The 19,852-nt window shown below is 36.0% G+C and overlaps 2 protein-coding genes across 3 annotated transcripts in view; one reads left to right on the top strand and one right to left on the bottom strand.

Annotated features, from left to right (window-relative positions):
• Window positions 1-19,852, bottom strand: part of Cenpp (centromere protein P) — a 176,937-nt gene that overhangs the window by 107,422 nt on the left and 49,663 nt on the right. The gene's annotated exons all lie outside the window — the stretch shown is intronic.
• Omd (osteomodulin) lies at window positions 9,187-18,590 on the top strand. Of its 2 annotated transcripts, none has more exons than XM_034510784.2 (3): window positions 9,187-9,508; window positions 15,364-16,317; window positions 17,097-18,590. In XM_034510784.2, exons 2-3 carry the CDS (start codon window positions 15,378-15,380, stop codon window positions 17,426-17,428), a joined length of 1,272 nt encoding a protein of 423 aa, XP_034366675.1. In that variant the 5' UTR covers window positions 9,187-9,508; window positions 15,364-15,377; the 3' UTR covers window positions 17,429-18,590. The 2 variants fall into 2 exon arrangements, with proteins under 2 accessions (XP_034366675.1, XP_034366676.1); XM_034510785.2 differs by lacking the exon at window positions 9,187-9,508 and adding an exon at window positions 9,515-9,695.

Below are 19,852 nucleotides of genomic sequence, written 5' to 3'. Positions count from 1 at the left end.
GTTGCTTACATACCAAGTTGGGTTACAGTGCACTGTGTGAGGTAGTTTCAACGTCAAACCTGAGTTTGTACAGAGGCAGCATCAGGCTAGCACGAGGTGGATCCACATCACTACATGCTGCAGCTCATTATGTCCTCACTGCTCTACAGGGGACACCTAGGGCCTTGCATATCTTAGGAAGTTCTCCACCACTGATATCACATACGTACCCATTTCCATTTCAGTGTTTTGTTTTGAGCAGTATTTCACTAAGTTGCCCAGGGCTGGTTTTGAACTCATTTTGTAAGTAAGCTTGGCTTCAAGTTTAGTTTATAATAATGTTTATTGTCCACTTCAGATTTGTGTTCTCCTTTGTGTTAAAATTTTATCTGCTAAGAAATGTTAACGGGAGTAGCACATAAGAAGTAGATGGATAAAGCACATGTTGTCCATGTTGTAGTGCAGTTGTAATTATGCAGTTTGAGATGGGGATGGACATGACTTGAGATAGAGACCAGGCTATGCTTGTAAAGCCCAACCTACTCTGTTTTTGAGAGTACACAAAGTCCACTTGAGCAAGCATTCTATGGCAACTTCCCCTTAGCAACGGCCAGTTGAGCTACAACAGCAGGGTCAAGGCACATATAGATAACCTAAGACATCTTGCAGAGAATATATATAACATAGCCATTCTGTCTGTCAGGTGTTTGACTCCGTGTTTCGTTCCTGCAGATTAAGCCAGAAATGGAGTTTTAAAAATATTAATTTGCTGACCCATATGGAAATTCCCCATGCTTGCTATAACCACAATAAATACCCTGCACCCCTAGACCCGAGGTTCACACATCTGACCTACTGCTATGGTAATGGTCAGAGTCTTTGTTTTCGAGCTTATAATAAAGACCCTTATATGTCTCCTCAATAGTCTTTGGGGCCCCTGAGACTTAAGTATAACATGCTCATATCTATAAAAGTGTTAAACTTCAAGATTCACACCAAAATGTAGTGTAGTCCTTTGAACTTGGACTTAGTCCCTCAAACTTCCTGCCTTAGCCTCCCGAGTAGCTAGAATTATAGCAACATTGTCAGCAAAATATACACAATTTCTTTTTATTGCTGAATAGTATTCCACTGTATATACCTTAGCATATTCAAATTCTTATTCTTTCACATACTTTAAAAAGAGTACTTTCCTTGAAGTGACTTACAAGAGTGATAAAATACTGACATGGATTTGCTAAGCATTATGAATGTACTACCCTAATCTATGGCTTTGATTTGATTTTTTATGTTACATATTTATTTTTTTACTTAATTTTTATTTTATACGAATTTTTGTCTGTATGCATATATGTGCAGTACCTGTGTGCCTGGTACACGAGGAGTCCTGAAGAGGGCAAAGATTCCCCTGGAAGTACAGTTACAGACAGCTGTTGGCTGCCATGTGGGTTCTGAGACTTGAGACCAGGTGGCTCTCTAGATGTGTAGCTGTTTTGTTATTTTTATTTTTTTAAAAATATATGAATAGAATTTTAAAAACATCACTAATATACATTCATTTCAAAAAGTTTTTTTTTTTTATGAAGCTTCCACACATGTTCATCATGTAATGAATGGTATCTTATGAACAAAACTCTTAGCTATAATGGTGTCCACTGACTGAGAATGAACATACAACATACCCAAACTTGTACGATGCAATGAAGGCAGTTCTAAGAGGCAAATTCGCATATAAATAATTTAACGAAACACTTGAAAGCTATAGAAAACAAACAAACAAACAAAAACCAAAAATGCAAATAAGAAGAAATTATCAAACTTGGGATAAAATCAAATGATCAAAACCACCAACAACAAAAAAACAAAATACAAAGAATCAGAAATGCAGAGTTGGTTCTTCAGAAAAATCAACAAGACTGATGAACTCTTTTCCAAATTAAGCAAAAGATATAGAGGAAAGATCCAAATTAATAAAACTGTGGAGATGAAAAGGAAAGTCTTACAACAGAAATCAAATAATAACAACAAAACCAAACAAACATATGTATGCTAAAAATCTGTTTGCTCTACCAGATTAGAAAATCTAAAAGAAATGTATGAATTTATTGACGACCAAAGTTAAATGAAGATGAAATAAACAATTTAAACAGACCCATAGCCTCTAGTGAAATACAAAACAAAATTAAAAAATCATCCAACCAAAAAATCCACATGGCCAGATAGATTCACTGCAGAATTGTACCAGACCTTCAGAGAACTAATACCAATATTTCTCAAATTAATGAGAAAGATAGAAACTGAAGGAACATTTTCTGATTATTTTTGAAGCTACTATTACCCTGATTTAAAAAAAAAAAGAGACAATAACATCAAAAAATATAGAGAGAACAATTTCCCCCATGAACATAGACACAAAACCTCTCAATAAGATACTTGCAAACCCAATCTAAGAATACATTAAAAGGATTATCTACCATGACCAAATAGGCTTCCTCCCAGAGGATGAAGGGATTATTCAACATATGAACATTGATAAATGTAACTTACCACATAAACAGACTAAAAAAACAATAGCACATGATCACCTCATTAGATGTAGAAAGGTCTTTTGGGGGAAAAAAACACCCCTTTATGTTAAAAGAGAGTGGGAATACAAGGCACAAAATTAAAAAAAAAAAAGAGCAAGTCACAGCAACCCACAACAACCTAAATGGGAGAGATCTCAAAGAATTTCCACTAAGATCCAAAACAAGACAAGGATGTCCACTCTATCTATACATATTCAGTACAGTACTTGAAGTCTTAGCTACAGCAACGAGACAACTGAAGATCAAGGGAAATATGAGCGGAAAGAAGTCAAAGTCTATTTGCAGATGATATGATCTTATATATTCCTAAAAATTCCATGAAGAAACTTTTACAGCTGACAAAACTTTCTGCAAGGTAACAGGATACAAAATTAGCACAGAAAACTCAGTAGCCTTTCTTTACACAAGCAAAAACTAGACTGAGAACTAAGCCAGGAAAACAATATCTTTCACAATAGCCTCAATAAAAAATATATGTGTGTATCCTGAGTGCAAGGATTAAAGGCATGTGCCACAGGGCCTTGCCAATTCTCCATTCTCAAACACCATAATTATCACATTAAAAAATTAATTCCTGGGGCTGGAGAGATGGCTCAGCAGTTAAATGCACTCTTCCAGAAGTCCAGAGTTCAATTCTCAGCAACTACATAGTTGCTACAACCATCTGTAATGGGATCTGATGCCCTCATCTGAAGAGATGGACAATATACTCAAAAACAATAGATAGATAGATCGATAGATAGATAGATAGATAGATAGATAGAACTTTTCAAAAATTAATTTCTTAATATTGGGCTGGTTGTGGAGGCATATGCCTTTAATCCCAGCAGTCAGTAGGCAAAGGCAGGCAGATCTTTGTGAGTTTGAGCCTAGCCTGCTCTACAAGCAAAGTTACAGGATAGCCAAGGTTGTTGGTTACATGGAGAAACTCTGTTTGGGAAAAACAAAATTAATTAATTAATTAATTAATTAATTAATATAATCAAACCCAGTACTTCTCAAAGTTCCAACTATTTAAACTATGTGTCGATATTTAAAGCCATATTTTCTTTAGTCGTATGTATGTGGTGGGTGTGTGTATGTGTGAGTGTGCATGCATGCACACAGATATACATGGAGATTGTAGATGCCTTGCTCTATCACTCTCTGTCCTATTTTCTCATTGAACCTGGAGGTAGACTAGTAATCAGCAAACCTCAGTCATCCTCCTGTCTCTAGCCACATGGCATTAGAGTTACAGGTAGGCAGAGGAAGACCTTTTTATGTCTGTGCTAGGGACTCAATTCAAGTCCTCATGTTCATGCAACAAGTGCCTACATCATCATCTGTTTTGTTGTTTAATTTTAATTTTATACTGGCCTTAGTCTCCTCAGCTCTGAGACTACAGGTTATGCCAACATACATACTCAGCACACTTTAAAAAACTACAACAACAAAAAAAATCTATGTATTTTCCATTTATCTTTCTTCCCTTCTTCAATATTTATTTATGTGAGAAGAAAAACCAGGCTATTTGTCCAACATATTTCTCACAGTCTATTTTTACTAAATATATACCAGTAGCATCCTTCAACCTACTCTTCTATATTCTGTGTTTTCTGTCTTATGTTTCCTGTAAACAAGTAGCTGAATCTGCACTATTGAAAAATAAAACTTTTAATAAAGGTTATTATTCAAAGGAAATGGTGTAAAGATGACGTGAGTGTCACTAGCAGCAAGGACACTGTGCCACACTGCTGTGTCAAGAAGGAGCCCACCCTAAGCCCTCCACTCAGGCTTGGCCAGCATCTTGATTCACACTGCAGAAAAGGGGATCAGGATGAAACAAAGTTGGGGTTTAAGAAGGAAAAATATAACACCCACTTTTTATTTAAGCATGGAATGTGTGTGTGGGCATCATAATAGTTACATATATGACTTCACAGTTAAAATGAATAAAAGGGCATAATTTATAATATATCTCAAAGGTTAAGCAAAATTTAAAAACTTAAGTAAAAGATATGAGCTAGTTTATTTATTTTTATCTTAATGAATTTCCAGCTGGGCCACCTGAGAGGTATAGGCAGGAAGATAATGAGTTCAAAACCATTCTTGGCTACATAGGAATTCTGAGGTCAGCCTGGGCTGACAAAACACCCCATACTTTTTTTTTCCTTTAAGGCATTACACATTGTTTAAGTTTGTGAAGAAAGGAGTGCTGATAGGGTCAAACTCAAAGGACATGTAAGTCTTTGGTCCCATATATGGCTTATCAACTGTTTTAAGAATCTTGTCTTATATACTGCTTAGAAAAGGAATTAGTATCTCTATAAAGGCAAATTTTATAGCAATTTCAATTTCAAAATTTTGTGAGGTGTACTAAAATTCTTGAACCTTAGCCAGCAAGAAACATAAACCAATCCTTGGGGGTCCTCTTATTTTTTCTGTCACTCTACTCCACTCCCATTAAATATATTATAGCTTAACAAATTTTTACAACTAAAAGCACCACACAATTGATATGTAGATTAAGAAGAGATCACTACTAGCACAGGAGGCTTCTTTCTAGTTAGCAGCACTTCAAAGGGCTGTCTTTATTGTTTGGATATACTTTTATTGTCCAATTTTTATGTAAACATATTCACAATACTATAAACACTGGATTCCAATCTCTGATTCATACAAAAGACACTGTAGTATAGACCCTGATTTCTATTCATCTTCTATCTAAATTTCTGACTCATAAACAAGGCAAGATGTCACTGAATTTCTTATATAGGAAACATAAATGATCAATATTTAAAAGTTGTTTCAATACCAGACTACAAGATTAAGCTTGTTGTCTAGGCTGTTTTATCTACCAAAAGGACAGCTTCCCAGATCAGGAAGTCCCAGCCATGTTTTATTACAAGGAGGTGCCCTATTACAAGTGTATCCCATGATACACTCTGCTAGCCACTTAAGATACCAATACCAAAGCAAATTGTAGTCATTCTTTAATTTACTTGGAGGAAAGATGGCATTTTCATCTTCTGTAGGAGGTTAAAGACAACTATATATAGTTATTCTATTGCTAGTCAAAATTCTAGTATGCAATGAGAAAGACTCATGAGGACCTCTAACTGAGAAGCTATACATAGTTGATGACATTTAGGAACGAGTCAGTTTGAAGGATGTGCATCCCAGTATGTTAACTACACTGCAGTAGATGGCATCACACCCAAAGCATATGGACAGAACAAATTGAAGTGGGTAGATTACTGGAGAAGAGAGAGTGGTGGGGAAACACAAAGTTGGCAAGAGGGGTGTAAAGAGGTGGAGTGGACTTGGGGGGTGTTAGGGTAAAAAGTTGGGAGTGAATGATTCAATACATTGTATGAAATTCTCAAAGAACAACAAAAAGCGGTTTTATATAAAGTAGTAAGTGGGGAAAAAAACTTGGAGAAGAAAATGTGTGAATATGAGACCAATAAAGGCCCTCCTGAGAATAAGTGGATACAGTAACAAAACACCAAAGACAAGAAGATCTTCAGAGGTAGTATACAAAGGACATCCCTACATGTCCCATTCTGGGAGTTAAGGAAGGACAAGTACTTAGGTTAGAGGTTGTTGGGTTTTCCTAACAACTTTAGTACTTGTTACAAGTTCTCAGATTCATGCTTAGGGAATTTGTCTTCCCACGTTTAGGGTATAATGAGCTTAGACCCAAGAACTTTAACAAAAAGCTCTAGTAACTCTAAGGGGCTCGACTGTCTGGGTCAGGAGGATCTAATTTGGATGATTCCAAGTTTCTGGCTTATGTAAGAGAGTATGAGGCTGGGATGGGGGAACTGTTTACAGAAAAAGTCAATGTTGAAGGAAAAGAAAGCTTACGATTTCAGAGGTTCAGTCCATTATCATCATGGTGGGAAGCATGGCACATTGTGCAGGCAGACATGGTGCTGGAGAAGGAGCCAAGAATTCTACATCTTGATCTGAAGGCAGCCAGGAGGAGACTGTGCTTCCACACTGGGCAGGGAGAGCTTGAGTACTGGGAGACCTCAAAGCTCACCCCCACAATGACACACTTCCTCTAACAAGGCCACACCTACTCCAACAAGGGCACAATTCCTAATAATTAATATTGCCACTCCCTATGGGCCAAGTATTTATACATCTGAGTCTATGGGCGGCAGACCTATTCAAACCACTACCCTCCAAGGACACCTCCTGTGTTCCTGATCTGTATACTTAGCTGGTGCTATGTTAGTCCCTCCCTTCTGACACTGACTTGTCTTACTCCCACACAGTATTTACTCAGATCTAAATATCTGTTATCTAAAACAGTATTGCATCCTTGTTTTTTTTTTTTTTTTTTTTAAAGCAGCTTTAGGTTCATTGCAAAACTGAGATGAAGGTACAGATCTCCCCAGATCCCTCTCTTTGCAAAGAGCATCTTTTCTTTCTGGGGCTTCTCAGTGTCCCAGTTCTTCTAGATCAGTAATTTCCCCTATGAACAGCCCTGGTTCCTTTTCACCTAGAATGGTGTTTGAACCCAAGATATGGTTGCCAGCTCATTGCTACGGGGGTATATTTAATTACATGTCCTGGCAGCTTCAAAGCAAGGCTATGTACACCTGTATTCTAACCTATGTATATACAAATGTCTATTAAAAAAACCCATCGTCATTTGTATAGTCATCTACCTAAATGTGAGTTCTTAATGTTGTGCCACACTCTAATCCATCAACCACTCGCATTGGTTTTCCCTTGCTTACCTTTAACATTCCATTTCATCAGCGCAGTGCTTGTGTCCCACCACACACCGTAAGGTAACTTCATTGTTCTACCCCAGCTCACAGACAGCAGGAGCAGGGCTGCCTGTCTGCACTTCTCTACCTGACTTATCTTTATCTTTACCTTGATTTCTTCTCCGATGTACTCTGACCACTCAATAAACTTATTTTCTATTTATCTCCTCTATGACAATAAGATTCTCACTGCTGAGTCCTCAATTTTAAACTGTTTTACACAAAGTAAGTGCTTATTTTTTTAAGGAGATGAACAATGAACAAATCAATGAGGAAAATTGCCTATTATAATTATTAGGCTGAACCGGAGGCTTTCCCTCACCAGCACTAGTATGTTGTTCAGCTTTGAGATACTGTGTCTGTTTCATAAAATCATAAATCTACCATGTAACTTAGATTTTTTAATCCAATTCATCTGACTTCTCTCCTCATTTGACAAAATAAAGTCACCTAAGAAGTCAGTGATCAGAAACTTGTACCTATCCAAACCATTCCCTCCTTCATTTTCACTCACTGCCAACTAAAATGTCATATATACTACTAACCCTAGTTTAAATTTCCTAGAAACATTTTTGTTTTGGGAACAGGGGTTCCTTGTGTAGGTCTGGTTGTCCTATAGACTAGGCTGTCCTGGAACTCAGAGATCTGCTTGCCTCTACTATCCAAGTGCTGGGATTAAAGGTGTGCATCACCACTTCTGGCTTCTAAACTTTAAGAAAAATGTGCTATAGCTATCTAGTGACATATTTTTTCACCTAATTTAGAAACAAAAACAGCAGAATCACTATTCTAAGACCATAACATACAGCTAATAAAGAATTACATTTAAAAAATTAAGTGGTTGATTTTAAATTAATCTTTTAAAAGAACTATTAAGAGACTAAAACAATGTTTGAGAAAAACATACAGATTTGTCCTTCTCCTGAGTGTGAAAGCCTGAGGTTTAAGAACAAAGACAGTAACAGGAAACATATGGAAAAGATCGGTAACAAAACGGAATCTTGGCCCAAGTGTGGTCTGCCACATTTCACATACCAATGTCTGAAGTAATAGACTAGATGTTTACAATACTGCCAAAGCATCGTTGAAATACTGTATACTTTTCTCAAATCTGAAACATAAAAATAAATCCTGTAAAAGTTACTTATAAAGTCTAATAGAAAACACTGTTTTGAAGAACCAAATATGAACTTCTCAAGCTTGAAAGAATGTCCTTCCAAAAAACTCAATAGCTGATGCCAAGAGACACAGCTAACTCTGTTTAACTATGAAAACATTAGCACAAAAATTTAGCCTTGCAATAAGCAGGCTTGCTAGCTGCAACTCTTAAGGAGGGTTCACTCAGCAAATGAAGAAAGTTTCTAAATCCATACAATAAAACGTAGAAGTTACTGAGCAGCAGAGGCTTTTATTCAACTCCACTTAAAGACAAAGTGCACTATAAAATTATTTTGTGTAGTGAGGGGAAAGGCAGGACATTAGTACCCATAGCTGAGGGAATTCATTTCTCTTTTAAAAGTTACTAGTAGTCTTTATAAGTGGGAAAGTTGTGTCTTTAATCTGTGAAACCAATGTATTCTACTGCATTTTTAAAGTAAACTAGATATAAAATGCTGTCTGTTTCCATTTCTGATTCTTAGCTTCTAAAAGAGAAGCACTGATGTGAATACAAGCCTCTGTAAACCCAGGGACCGGATACAATTTTGAATTCCACCTTAAATTGCTGAGACACTGGGCTCCAGGTCACAGTGGACTTTAATCTGAAGAATTCTTTGGCATAAAAACGAAAATAAAAACAGTAATCAGTACATGTTGTTTCATTTAGTCTTGTTTGCCCTTCATATTAGAGAAAATTCTTGCCACACCTCAAACCAAAATTAAGGAGAAAAGAAAGAAGTTAGCCACATAAATCTGACCAAGAGCACAAACATCTTACTTTGAATCCACAAAATTCTGTATAATGAAAAGAAGTACAAAATTTTAATTCAACCCAAGTGTTTTCCAAGCAGATTGTATTTACTTAAATTGCTGCAGTAATTCAAAGGACAGCCCTGTCTGGACACAGAGTTACTGTGGATTTTTAAGAAACTCTGTTAAAGAATATAGGCATTTCTGATTCAGTTTAAAGGATTGCCAATTCATCAACCCCTGAAACTAAAGCAGTCTCAACAGGTATGATGATAAAGTAACTTTCAACTCTTAAAGAATATATTCTTTTTGTTACAAAAGTGTATTGGGTTTACTAAATATTAAATTAGACTGCACTTATCATCGAAGCACAATCTGGAGAAGCAAAATCTGGCTAAAAATTAATTAAATTTTTGACTAGGCAAAATATTCAAGCAAAAAGATCAGTAAGGTGAGTTTACATTTCTGATTTAAAATGACTCAACAAACAGTATTTGTTTAGATTCATTTTTTAAAAAATAAAATTGGACAAAGGGAAAGATTCTTGGGTTAAAGGAATCAAACTCTCTTTAGTTTCTTGGGTTTGTTTTTCTGCTCTTAATTTTAAATGACAAAAATATCTGCTAATTCTTTGTTGAAAATTTTTCTGCTGTGCAAATTACTGATTTAGAATGTTTGTTTTCATGTGTATCATTCCTAAGAAATGAAAACTTTATCTAGTTATTAAAGGATTCTTAAGTTAATTAAGATTTAAATAATTGGGTATGTATGTATGTATGCATGCATGTATTATTTTAACTGAGACACGCTTTTCTAATAGCAAAAGACTAAATTTAAAGTTGTCTTAGACAAAAATTAACACATGCACAAATGATTTTTATATTCTGGCTTCTATGGCATACCAGTAAAACAATTACATCTTTAAAATAGTGAAATGCAGTGATGTTTTTACCTTTAAGTTTCCAGAACTAAGTAAATTATAACATTTTAATTTGAATTAGGACCTACATTTGTTTAAAAACATGAGTGTTTTTCTTCAAGTAAGGGAAATGTTATGATAATGATATTCTTACTGTATTATATGCAAAATTCATATTAATGGATAATTTCTTAAAATTTACTTTGTTGCTTTGCTTTAATTTTTCTTTCATCTCTCATTTTTCTAGTAGCCAACATAATATAAGTGAGAAATAACATATTGTTATAGAGAAATAAGTACAAAAAGTAATAGCCAAGTTCTGTAACTTTTAATCATCTAAAGAAACCAGCACAGTGAATGCCTATAGAAATCAACATTAACAGAAAAAGGCATTGCTAACAAGATGTAACCTGTGACTTATTAAGTCACTCATTCTACAGACCTTCGACCACTTAGAACAAGCGCATTGCATTGAGGCTTTGTTAAAACTTAGAGATTGGGAAATGAGATGATTGGCAGTGAGTTATTCTGATGTTCTTTAAATTATATTACAAGGAACAGGGCATAAATTGTAGAATATGGAGAGAAAGGTAACCAAACATGCTTAGCAATGACTAAGAAGAGACTCATTGGGTAAAATGAAGTAAAATCACTAAAGGGAAAGAAGGCATCACAGGGGAGGAGAGAAGACAAGTAAACAACAGGATTTCAGAGTAAAAAGCTGCTCTCCAGGGAAATCTTCCTGCAGTTGTTACAAAGACCAGAAGGACACAACATGATCTTTTTCAGAGGCCTTTGTTTGTCACAAGTTTTTGATCCTGAGATAAGATGCCAAGTAGTATTATCAAGATTCCCTTTTCTTCCAACATCTCAAACTCCTGAGCAACAGATCCTAACTCTAAAACCTAAGGTTGCTGTTGATGACTGCTAATGGTCTTCACACAATGATGAAGTTAAGACAGAGTAGATGCTCATGAGCAAGAGCGAAACTGTAGAGCCCTCTGTGGCCTGGCTTGGTACCACAGACCAGCTCTGCTTCTTGGCTCTCAGTGTATATTTTGGGAAGGCAGCCTCTTAGAATCTAACTCTAGTGGCTGTACTGGGACTGAAACTAAGTAGCAAAAACGCTTTTTAAAATTACTATAGCAGGCCTAGAGAGATGGCTCAGTGGTTAAGAGCATTGGCTGCTCTTCCAGAGGACCTGGGTTCAATTCCTGGTACCCACATGGCAGCTCACAAGTTGTAACTCCAGTTCCAGGGGCTCTGGCATCTTCACACAGGCAAAACATCAATGCATATTAAGTAAATAAATCTTTTTTTTTTTTTTTTTTTTTTTTTTTTTGGTTTTTCGAGACAGGGTTTCTCTGTATAGCCTTTGGCTGTCCTGGAACTCACTCAGTAGACCAGGCTGGCCTCGAACTCAGAAATCCGCCTGCCTCTGCCTCCCAAGTGCTGGGATTAAAGGCGTGCACCACCACCGCCCGGCCAAGTAAATAAATCTTAAAACAATAAAGTCTTTTAAAAAATTACTATAACAAGTATAATAAAATCCTAAAAAATTTTCAAGTAAACTGTCACCAACAAAAGAGTAAAATTGTGTAAGATTTTCCAAACCCATTTCTCCTAAAGTGCCAAAGTCTGGTTCAAACCTGTTTATTCCACGAGGGTCAAGACCTGGCCCTGAAGCACTAATTATCCCCCATTTAGTAATGATTCATTTTGCAGTGTTGGTCTCTTTTCTAGATGGCTTGCTCTTCACAGAGAAGGGACCCTGTTTTCATTCTCTCTTTATTTCTGTTTCTCTAACAACTGAGCACATTGTCTCACAGATAAAAATAATTTTAAAAATGTAACCTTAAGTAATCCAATTAAACCATTAATATTTATAAAATGCTGTGCTACGCATACAAGTACAGTATGTAGCTGAGTAACAACAGCAAGGAAATGATTACCCCAAAGCAGTCTCTACTAAAAACATTGCAGGATGAAGACCATAGCACAAATACACTACGTTATTAAATCAGGAGTTCATTAACAGATTCCTTAGGAATCTAGGAATTTAGACTCCTAGTTTCTGGCTTTCTCAACAGTTATTATTTCTAGGCACTTCATATTTCTTCTACACTGTTACTTACCTCTTTATTTGGAAATAGACCTCCTTACCTCATTCATATGGAATTCTAACAGTTCTTTGAAGCACAGTTCCTATGCTATGTCCTTCCTGAATTATACAGTAAAGAAAGAACAACTGATGCAATTATTTAGATTTGATAGACTTAAAATATAGCCTATTGGTGGTGGCACATACCTTTAATCCTAGCACTAGAGAGGCAGGCAAATCTCTGAGTTTGAGGCCAGCCTGGTCTATAGAGTGACTTCCCGGACAGTCAAGGCTACACAAAGAAACCCTTTGTGTTAATGTCTTCAAAAACAACAAACCCCCACCAGCACCAGCACCACAACAACATTACTTATTGCCAAAGAGATTGAAGCATTTCAATTTGGTACTTCCCTATAGATAAGAGTAAATACAATGCATTAATACAAATAATTATTTAATACTTTTTTAAAAGCAAGGTAATCATCCCAAAAAATGGCAGGAAATGATGTTTTACAGCCTTGAGAAAAGAAAGGAGACAAATAAACCCCAGTAGTCTTGGCAGAGGGAAAGGGGGGTGGACGAAGGAAGTGCAGCCATGCTATACTTAAGGTCACAGCCAAGAAATGAGAATGAGCCCAGTGAGCCCGGTTCCAGTTTTCCTTCTTCATATTTAGCTGTGTGAGGCAGAAGGAACTTATGACTGTAAGGAAGGATGGATGGAGGCAATGAAAAACCAGTAGCACCAGCATCACATTAGACTCCTCTGAAATGCAGGACCTGTGTGTGCTTGGAGGTACTACTGAGATATGGTCAGAGTATGGTTGTTCAAAATTCAGAATATGACCTCTGGTAATTAGCAGGCCCAGGACATGAGTACATAGAAAGAACTCAGACAAAAACATGGGAGAAAAAGAACAAAGGGAGTTCTGTCAGAGAAATGATTAACTATTTTCTCAGTTATATCAATGGTAAAAAAAAAAAAAGGAGTAGCATTCTAGAAGAATAAAATTATTTCATTAACACACAGTGATATTAGGACATTTGTTCGTTCTCTCATAAAAACCCCTGATAAAAAGAGTGAAGAAAAAAAAGGACTGGGGGGGTAGCACTTAAAAATTTCCTAAATAATGCTCATTTCAACTGGATATCAGCTTTCAATTTGCTAAGAACTTTTACATAAATATCTCACACCATTCTAACTCAGAAGGCTGAGGCAGTAAAGATTGCCTGAATTTTAGGACGTGAAGACCATCCTGGTAGTACAATGAGATTCTATCTCGAAACAAAACAAACAAACAAAGTGAGAGTTTATCTTCTAAGTGAAATAAACAGAAATACTAAGACAAGATACAAGATAAGCAGATAAGATAAAGAAAGGCAAGACTGGGGGCTGGAGAAATAGCCTTAACAGCAAAATCCTTACTTACCTTGCAAGTAAGAGGACCTGAGTTCTGAGTTGGTTCCATAGAACTCGTGTCAAAAAATAAAACGAAACCATATGTAGTGCTTACACTTGTGATCCTAGTACCTGGGTGGCAGAGATAGACAGTCCCTATGGGTCACTGGCTAGCTAGCCAGCCTACACAGTGAGAGACTCTTGTCCAAAAAAATTAAAAGGTAGATGTACCTGATGAATGTGTCTGAAGTTGTCTTCTAGATTTCACATGTAAATGTGCACGAACGCACACAAGGCAAGGCATAACTGAACTATAATTTCATATTAACATTGTATCTTACTGTATGTAGTACCACTGGTCTCCAGCTCTTATGCTCAAACAATCTGACTTCTAAGCAAGTGGAATCTAGGCATGTACGTAAGTTCAGCTACTCGACTCTTATTTTCTTAACAAAGCAAGAGGCAGAGCTGCTAAATGGAAGAAATGAACCTCAGATCCTCAGAATCCTTGTTTACAACATACTCTACCCTTCTTCAAGTTTCAGCAGGAAGAACTGTTAATTATCTATAAAGGCTTCCCCTTACAACCCGACTCAATACAACATCCTTCAGCTACACTGCACTGTATGTCTCTCATCCTCCATAAACTCCTAGGAGACAAGGATAGTGGCATTTTAATATCTATAATACAAACCATAAGTCAAAAATATTATTCAAAGCCAGGCATGGTAATGCTCCCTGTAGTCTAAGTACTTGGGAAGAAGAGGCAAGAGGATCTTGAGTTTAAGGCCAGCTTCACTTAAATAAATAGCAAGCTTGAGGCCAACCTGGGATCTACGTGTAAAGGAAGAATGGAAGGAAGAAAAGGAGGAGGGAGAGAGAGTCAAAGTGCAGAAAACAGTGAACAGAGGGAGTCGGGGAGAAAACATGAAAATATCAATCTAAGGGAAATTGAAACTTTGCAGAATATAAATATTTCCAAAAAGAAAATCTGAAGATATACACAGGCTTATTAGCCTTAGACTTTCAGGAACAGAAGTAGTAGGGAACAAGATTTTGGTTTAATAAAAGTTTAATAGGCAAAGTTCTTTAACTGTTAACATAGGTAGCAAACGTCACCAATTGAGAAATGGCTGGAAAGAATGCCCAGCATCTACAGTGGAAGCACTTACTAGAGGGTGGTTGGGTGATGTCACACCAGAAACATCAGCAAGTCTAGAAAAAAAGACAACTGAGATTCTTTTTTTTAATCTTTAATCTTTTTTTTTACAGTCTAGTTGTTATCCCTCCCTATATGCCCACTGACAGTTCCAGAAGATAACGACTGTATAGCATTGTGCTTCACACATCTAATCTTAGCACTTGAGAAGCAGAGGCAGAAATTTCTGTAATTTGAGGGCAGGTTGGTTTTCATAGTAAGTTCTAGCCAGTAAGCGATACCAAGGGAATCTGGTCTATAAAAATTAAAAGTAAACAAATAAAAAATAATGACTACTTAGTAAAAAGTCCAGAACAGTACATTTCTGACTTCTGTTTAATCCAACATATTATTCTAAATTTCACAGGTACTTAAACATTCAATTTTCACTGGAGCTTTGCCCATGCTCCTGAATATTTTGCTATATCTAGGCATCAACCTGATTTTATGTGTCAATTTATATGAGAATTATTCTGAGTATTAATCACTTTTCTCTTTGCAATAGGACAAGAAAAGAACATGGGCTTTTTAAGTCCAGTACATGTCCTTTTCTTCTGTTTTGGAGTTAGAGTATACTGTCAATATGAAGCTTACCAATGGGATGAAGATTATGACCAAGAGCCAAATGAGGATTATGAGCCAGAATTCCAATTTCATCAAAATATTGAATATGGAGTTCCCTTTTATCAGAATATTTTAGGTTGTGCTAAGGAATGCTTCTGTCCAACTAACTTTCCAACATCAATGTACTGTGACAATCGGAAACTCAAGACTATCCCAAATATTCCAATGCACATTCAGCAACTCAACCTTCAGTTCAATGACATTGAGGCTGTGACTGCAAATTCATTCATCAATGCAACTCATCTTAAAGAAATTAACCTTAGCCACAACAAAATTAAATCTCAAAATATTGACTATGGTGTGTTTGCTAAACTTTCAAATCTACAACAACTTCATCTAGAGCACAATAACTTAGAAGAATTTCCCTTTCCACTTCCTAAATCTCTGGAAAGACTCCTTCTGGGTTACAATGAAATCGCCACACTTCCAACAAATGCCATGGATGGGCTGGTCAACGTGACTATGCTGGATCTCTGCTATAATCATCTTTCTGATTCGATGTTAAAAGAAAAGAGCCTTTCCAAAATGAAAAAATTAATGCAGCTCAACCTATGTAACAACAGATTAGAATCAATGCCCCCTGAATTGCCTTCATCACTTATGTATTTATCTTTAGAAAATAATTCAATTTCATCTATACCAGACAATTATTTTGACAACCTCCCAAAACTTCATGCTCTAAGAATATCACACAACAAACTGGAAGATATTCCATATGACATCTTTAATCTTTCCAATCTTATAGAACTCAATGTTGGACACAATAAGTTGAAGCAAGCATTCTACATTCCAAGGAATTTGGAACATCTATACCTACAAAATAATGAAATAGAAAGTATGCAAAATTTCTGCATTGTTTTGTTTTAAAAAAACAAGGGTGGTATTTTGGTTGTCTTTTTTTTTTTTTTTTTTTTTTTTTTTTTTTTTTGGTGGGGTGTGTATATTAAGCCAGAGTTTCTCTATGTAGCCCTGGATGCCCTGGAACTTGCTATGTAGACCAGGCTTGTCCTCAAACTAATAGATACATTCATCTGCCTCCTCCTCCCTAATGCTGAGATTAAAAGAACATGCAACAACATGGATGATGAAAGAATAGTATTTTGACTCTTTGTTAAGAATGAATTTTTAATAACCTGTGCTTTACATAATGATGAAAAGGGTGGCTTTGAGGTTGGCTAAGGAGATGGCAGATAGTGGCCTGGGGAAACAGAGTATCATTAATTTTATAGTCTTTTCAACTCAACTTGATTACCTTGACTATTACTAGCAAGCAGTACTAGAGAGCATCTGAAGACATATGAGCCTGGGTAGTAGCAATGTATTTTTTTTCCTTTTATTCTTTTTTTTTTTTTAAATAAGATTGCTTCTACTAGGAAGCACTTATATATTACTTATATAATCAGTAAAGTCAATGTATTCATATTTATTTTGGTGATATGAAATGCAAGATTCACTTCACTTTATTTTAATTAATATAATTAAACCTAACTCTGAAAGCAATGAAATCTAACTCCATATGTAAGTCTTATAATAGAATTATATCTCATATAACAAAGCCCAATCTGGAATTATGACTACTCTATGCAGAATAAACTTTTGACTTATATTTTTCAGGCATCAATGTGACAATGATGTGTCCTTCTCCTGATCTACTACATCATCACCATTTAACATATCTTCGTGTGGACCAAAATAAGCTGAAAGAACCAATAAGTTCATATATCTTCTTCTGCTTCCCTCGTATACACAGTATTTATTATGGTGAGCAGAGGAGCACTAATGGTGAAACAATTCACCTGAAGACCCAAGTTTTCAGGAGCTACCAAGAGGAGGAGGAGGAAGACTACCATGACAGTCAGGACAATACTCTTGAGGGTCAAGAAGTATCAGAAGAGCACTTAAATTCTCATTACTATGAAATGCAAGAGTGGCAAGATACTACATAAGTACACATTTATGACTCCATAAAGCCTAATTACAAATATAAACATATAACTGCTCATAATAATAGATCTAGAAGTATGTGTTAGTCTAAAGATTAGAACATGTTGGTGAGAATGGCTTTATTTCATAGGCGTAGAGCTTACTAAAATGATACAATCTTAATAAATATAAAATAGAATGGTAAGTAGGAATAAAAAAAACTAAGCTCAAAAGGTTTTGTATATTCTTTAAACTTAGAAATAGTACCATGCAAAAACATATAAGGGCCAGCAATACAGGTCAGCAGATAAAGTATTTACTACCAAGCCTGATGTTTTTGAGTAGAGAGACCCAACTCCTGAAGGTTGTCAAGGTTTCCTCTGGCCACATGTGTGGTGACATGTATGTTCTTGACAATGACAAAGATAAATTACATAAAATCCTCTGAGTATGCCACTTCCAGTGATAGACTTTTTCCTAGGGATAATCAAGTAAGTAACAATGACTGTGAAGACAACAGCTGTCATCTCCACCTGAAGGGGACACGAGAAAACGGGAGAATGTTAACAGTAGTCTTTCACTCAAGAAAGATCACTTTTAGTGACTTTCACACTTGTATTTTTTTCTTTTCTTCCTCTCCTCTTTCTTTCTTTCTTTCTTTCTTTCTTTCTTTCTTTCTTTCTTTCTTTCCTTTCTTTCTTTCTTTCTCTCTTTTTTTTTTGAGACAGGGTCTTTCTGTGTAGTCCTATCTGTCCTGAAACTTGCTCTGTAGACTTGGTTGACCTTAAACTAACTATCCCCTGCCTGTACTTCTGCCTCCAGAGTGATAAGACTAAAGGTGTATGCTGCACTTGTATTTCTAGTAAGATATGTGTCCCTGGTTCAGCGCTCAGAATGGAATGCTTGACTTTTTGAGTTACCATCCTAAGACCTGAGGCAATTTCAGGAATGTAAGTGCTCTTCTTTCAGAGGACCAGATCAAACAAATTATCTGAATCATGAGATGCATCTTGGAGTAGAGCCTTGGATGTGTCACACCTGGCTGTCAAGCCTAAGGCCACTCTTTGCTAGTGACAGTGGGCAGAAGACTAAGCCATAGCCTCCTCTCATCTGCAGAAGTGTAAGAATGCATCACTTATGTTCTTCAGTCCATATTTAAAGTAAGCTTTAAGGTGAATATTCTAACTGTTGTGATGAATTATTTTATTTACCAAGCATTGATGCTTCACAGAACTTGTGATAAAAGGGAACAAATATAAATCTGGGTGTGCCAATACAAAGAATCCAAACACACATAAAAAAATTTCAGACAAGGTACAATTAACAGATATATACACTATAATTTTGAAGGTATTTGTTCAAACTTCTGAGTGCTGAGAAGCCTCTATTCTTTTTTCTAGTTTAAGTAGGTTGTTAGCATTAGCAGAAGAAAACACTCACCTGCCCACAAGTGCAAAGTTGACAATGCATAATAAACATAAACAAAACTCCACCTACTCATCTAAACATCCACATCAAGTTATTTAGTGAAGGTGTAGCAATGAGAGAAAAGAAATCACAACGAGCAACTGTGACAAAAAGAGTGAAGCCCAAGTCAACTACTAGTGACATGAGGTAGGCATCCCTGTGATACAAGCCTTAAAATACAGTTGATTCTTCTGAAATATTTCGAGCTTGGATTATAAATGCAATTACTCATTAAGAATAAAAATTTGATACTGTGAGTGTTTAAAAAAATAAGCAAGATCAGACTATTTTTCTAACTTGTCATTTTAAAATTTAAAAAGAGCCATTAAAGAAATGTAAACCAAAACCACAATAAAAGATTATTGCAATGGCAGCAACCAAAAAAAAAAAAAAAACAATAAATAACAAATACTGGTGAGAAAACAAAGACTGGTGCCCTCACAGAGCCGACAGAAAATGATACAGCAATCTGGAAACTTCCAGTTGGGTATGAATGAATCAATATTTCTGCTTAAAGGTCCATGTCCAAGAGACTTACACAGGTTCACACTAAAGTCTGCCCAAGACCATCCATAGCAGCATGATTCATGATTCAAAAGAAGGAGATCACTAACTAGGTATGTTGGCACAAAGCTGTGTAAGAGCATTTAGAAGTGGAGGGTAAATGTAAGAAGTTTGAAGTTCAAAGAAAATCTCCCATATAAAGCACGATTGAGACTCCCAAGGGCTAGACCCTGTCTCAAAAATTTTTTCTTTCTTTTCTAAAATTATTATGATGATTATTATATAAAAACCTGAATATATTAAAATGATTGAATTTGTACACTTTAAAAAAGAATTCCACTGAATGGGAATTAGCTCAACAAAATAAGTAAAAAACACACACACACACACACACATACAGCTTACCCTAACACAAGAAATAAACAAACAAAATGTTGAAGAGGCAGGAACAATAAACCAGGTAACCATGGATACCA

Source organism: Arvicanthis niloticus, chromosome 8 (genome assembly GCF_011762505.2).
Source record: "Arvicanthis niloticus isolate mArvNil1 chromosome 8, mArvNil1.pat.X, whole genome shotgun sequence".
NCBI classification, from domain to species: Eukaryota; Metazoa; Chordata; class Mammalia; order Rodentia; family Muridae; genus Arvicanthis; species Arvicanthis niloticus.
The sequence above is the reverse complement of the archived record's forward strand: the minus strand, read 5'-3'. Positions and strand labels throughout refer to the sequence as shown.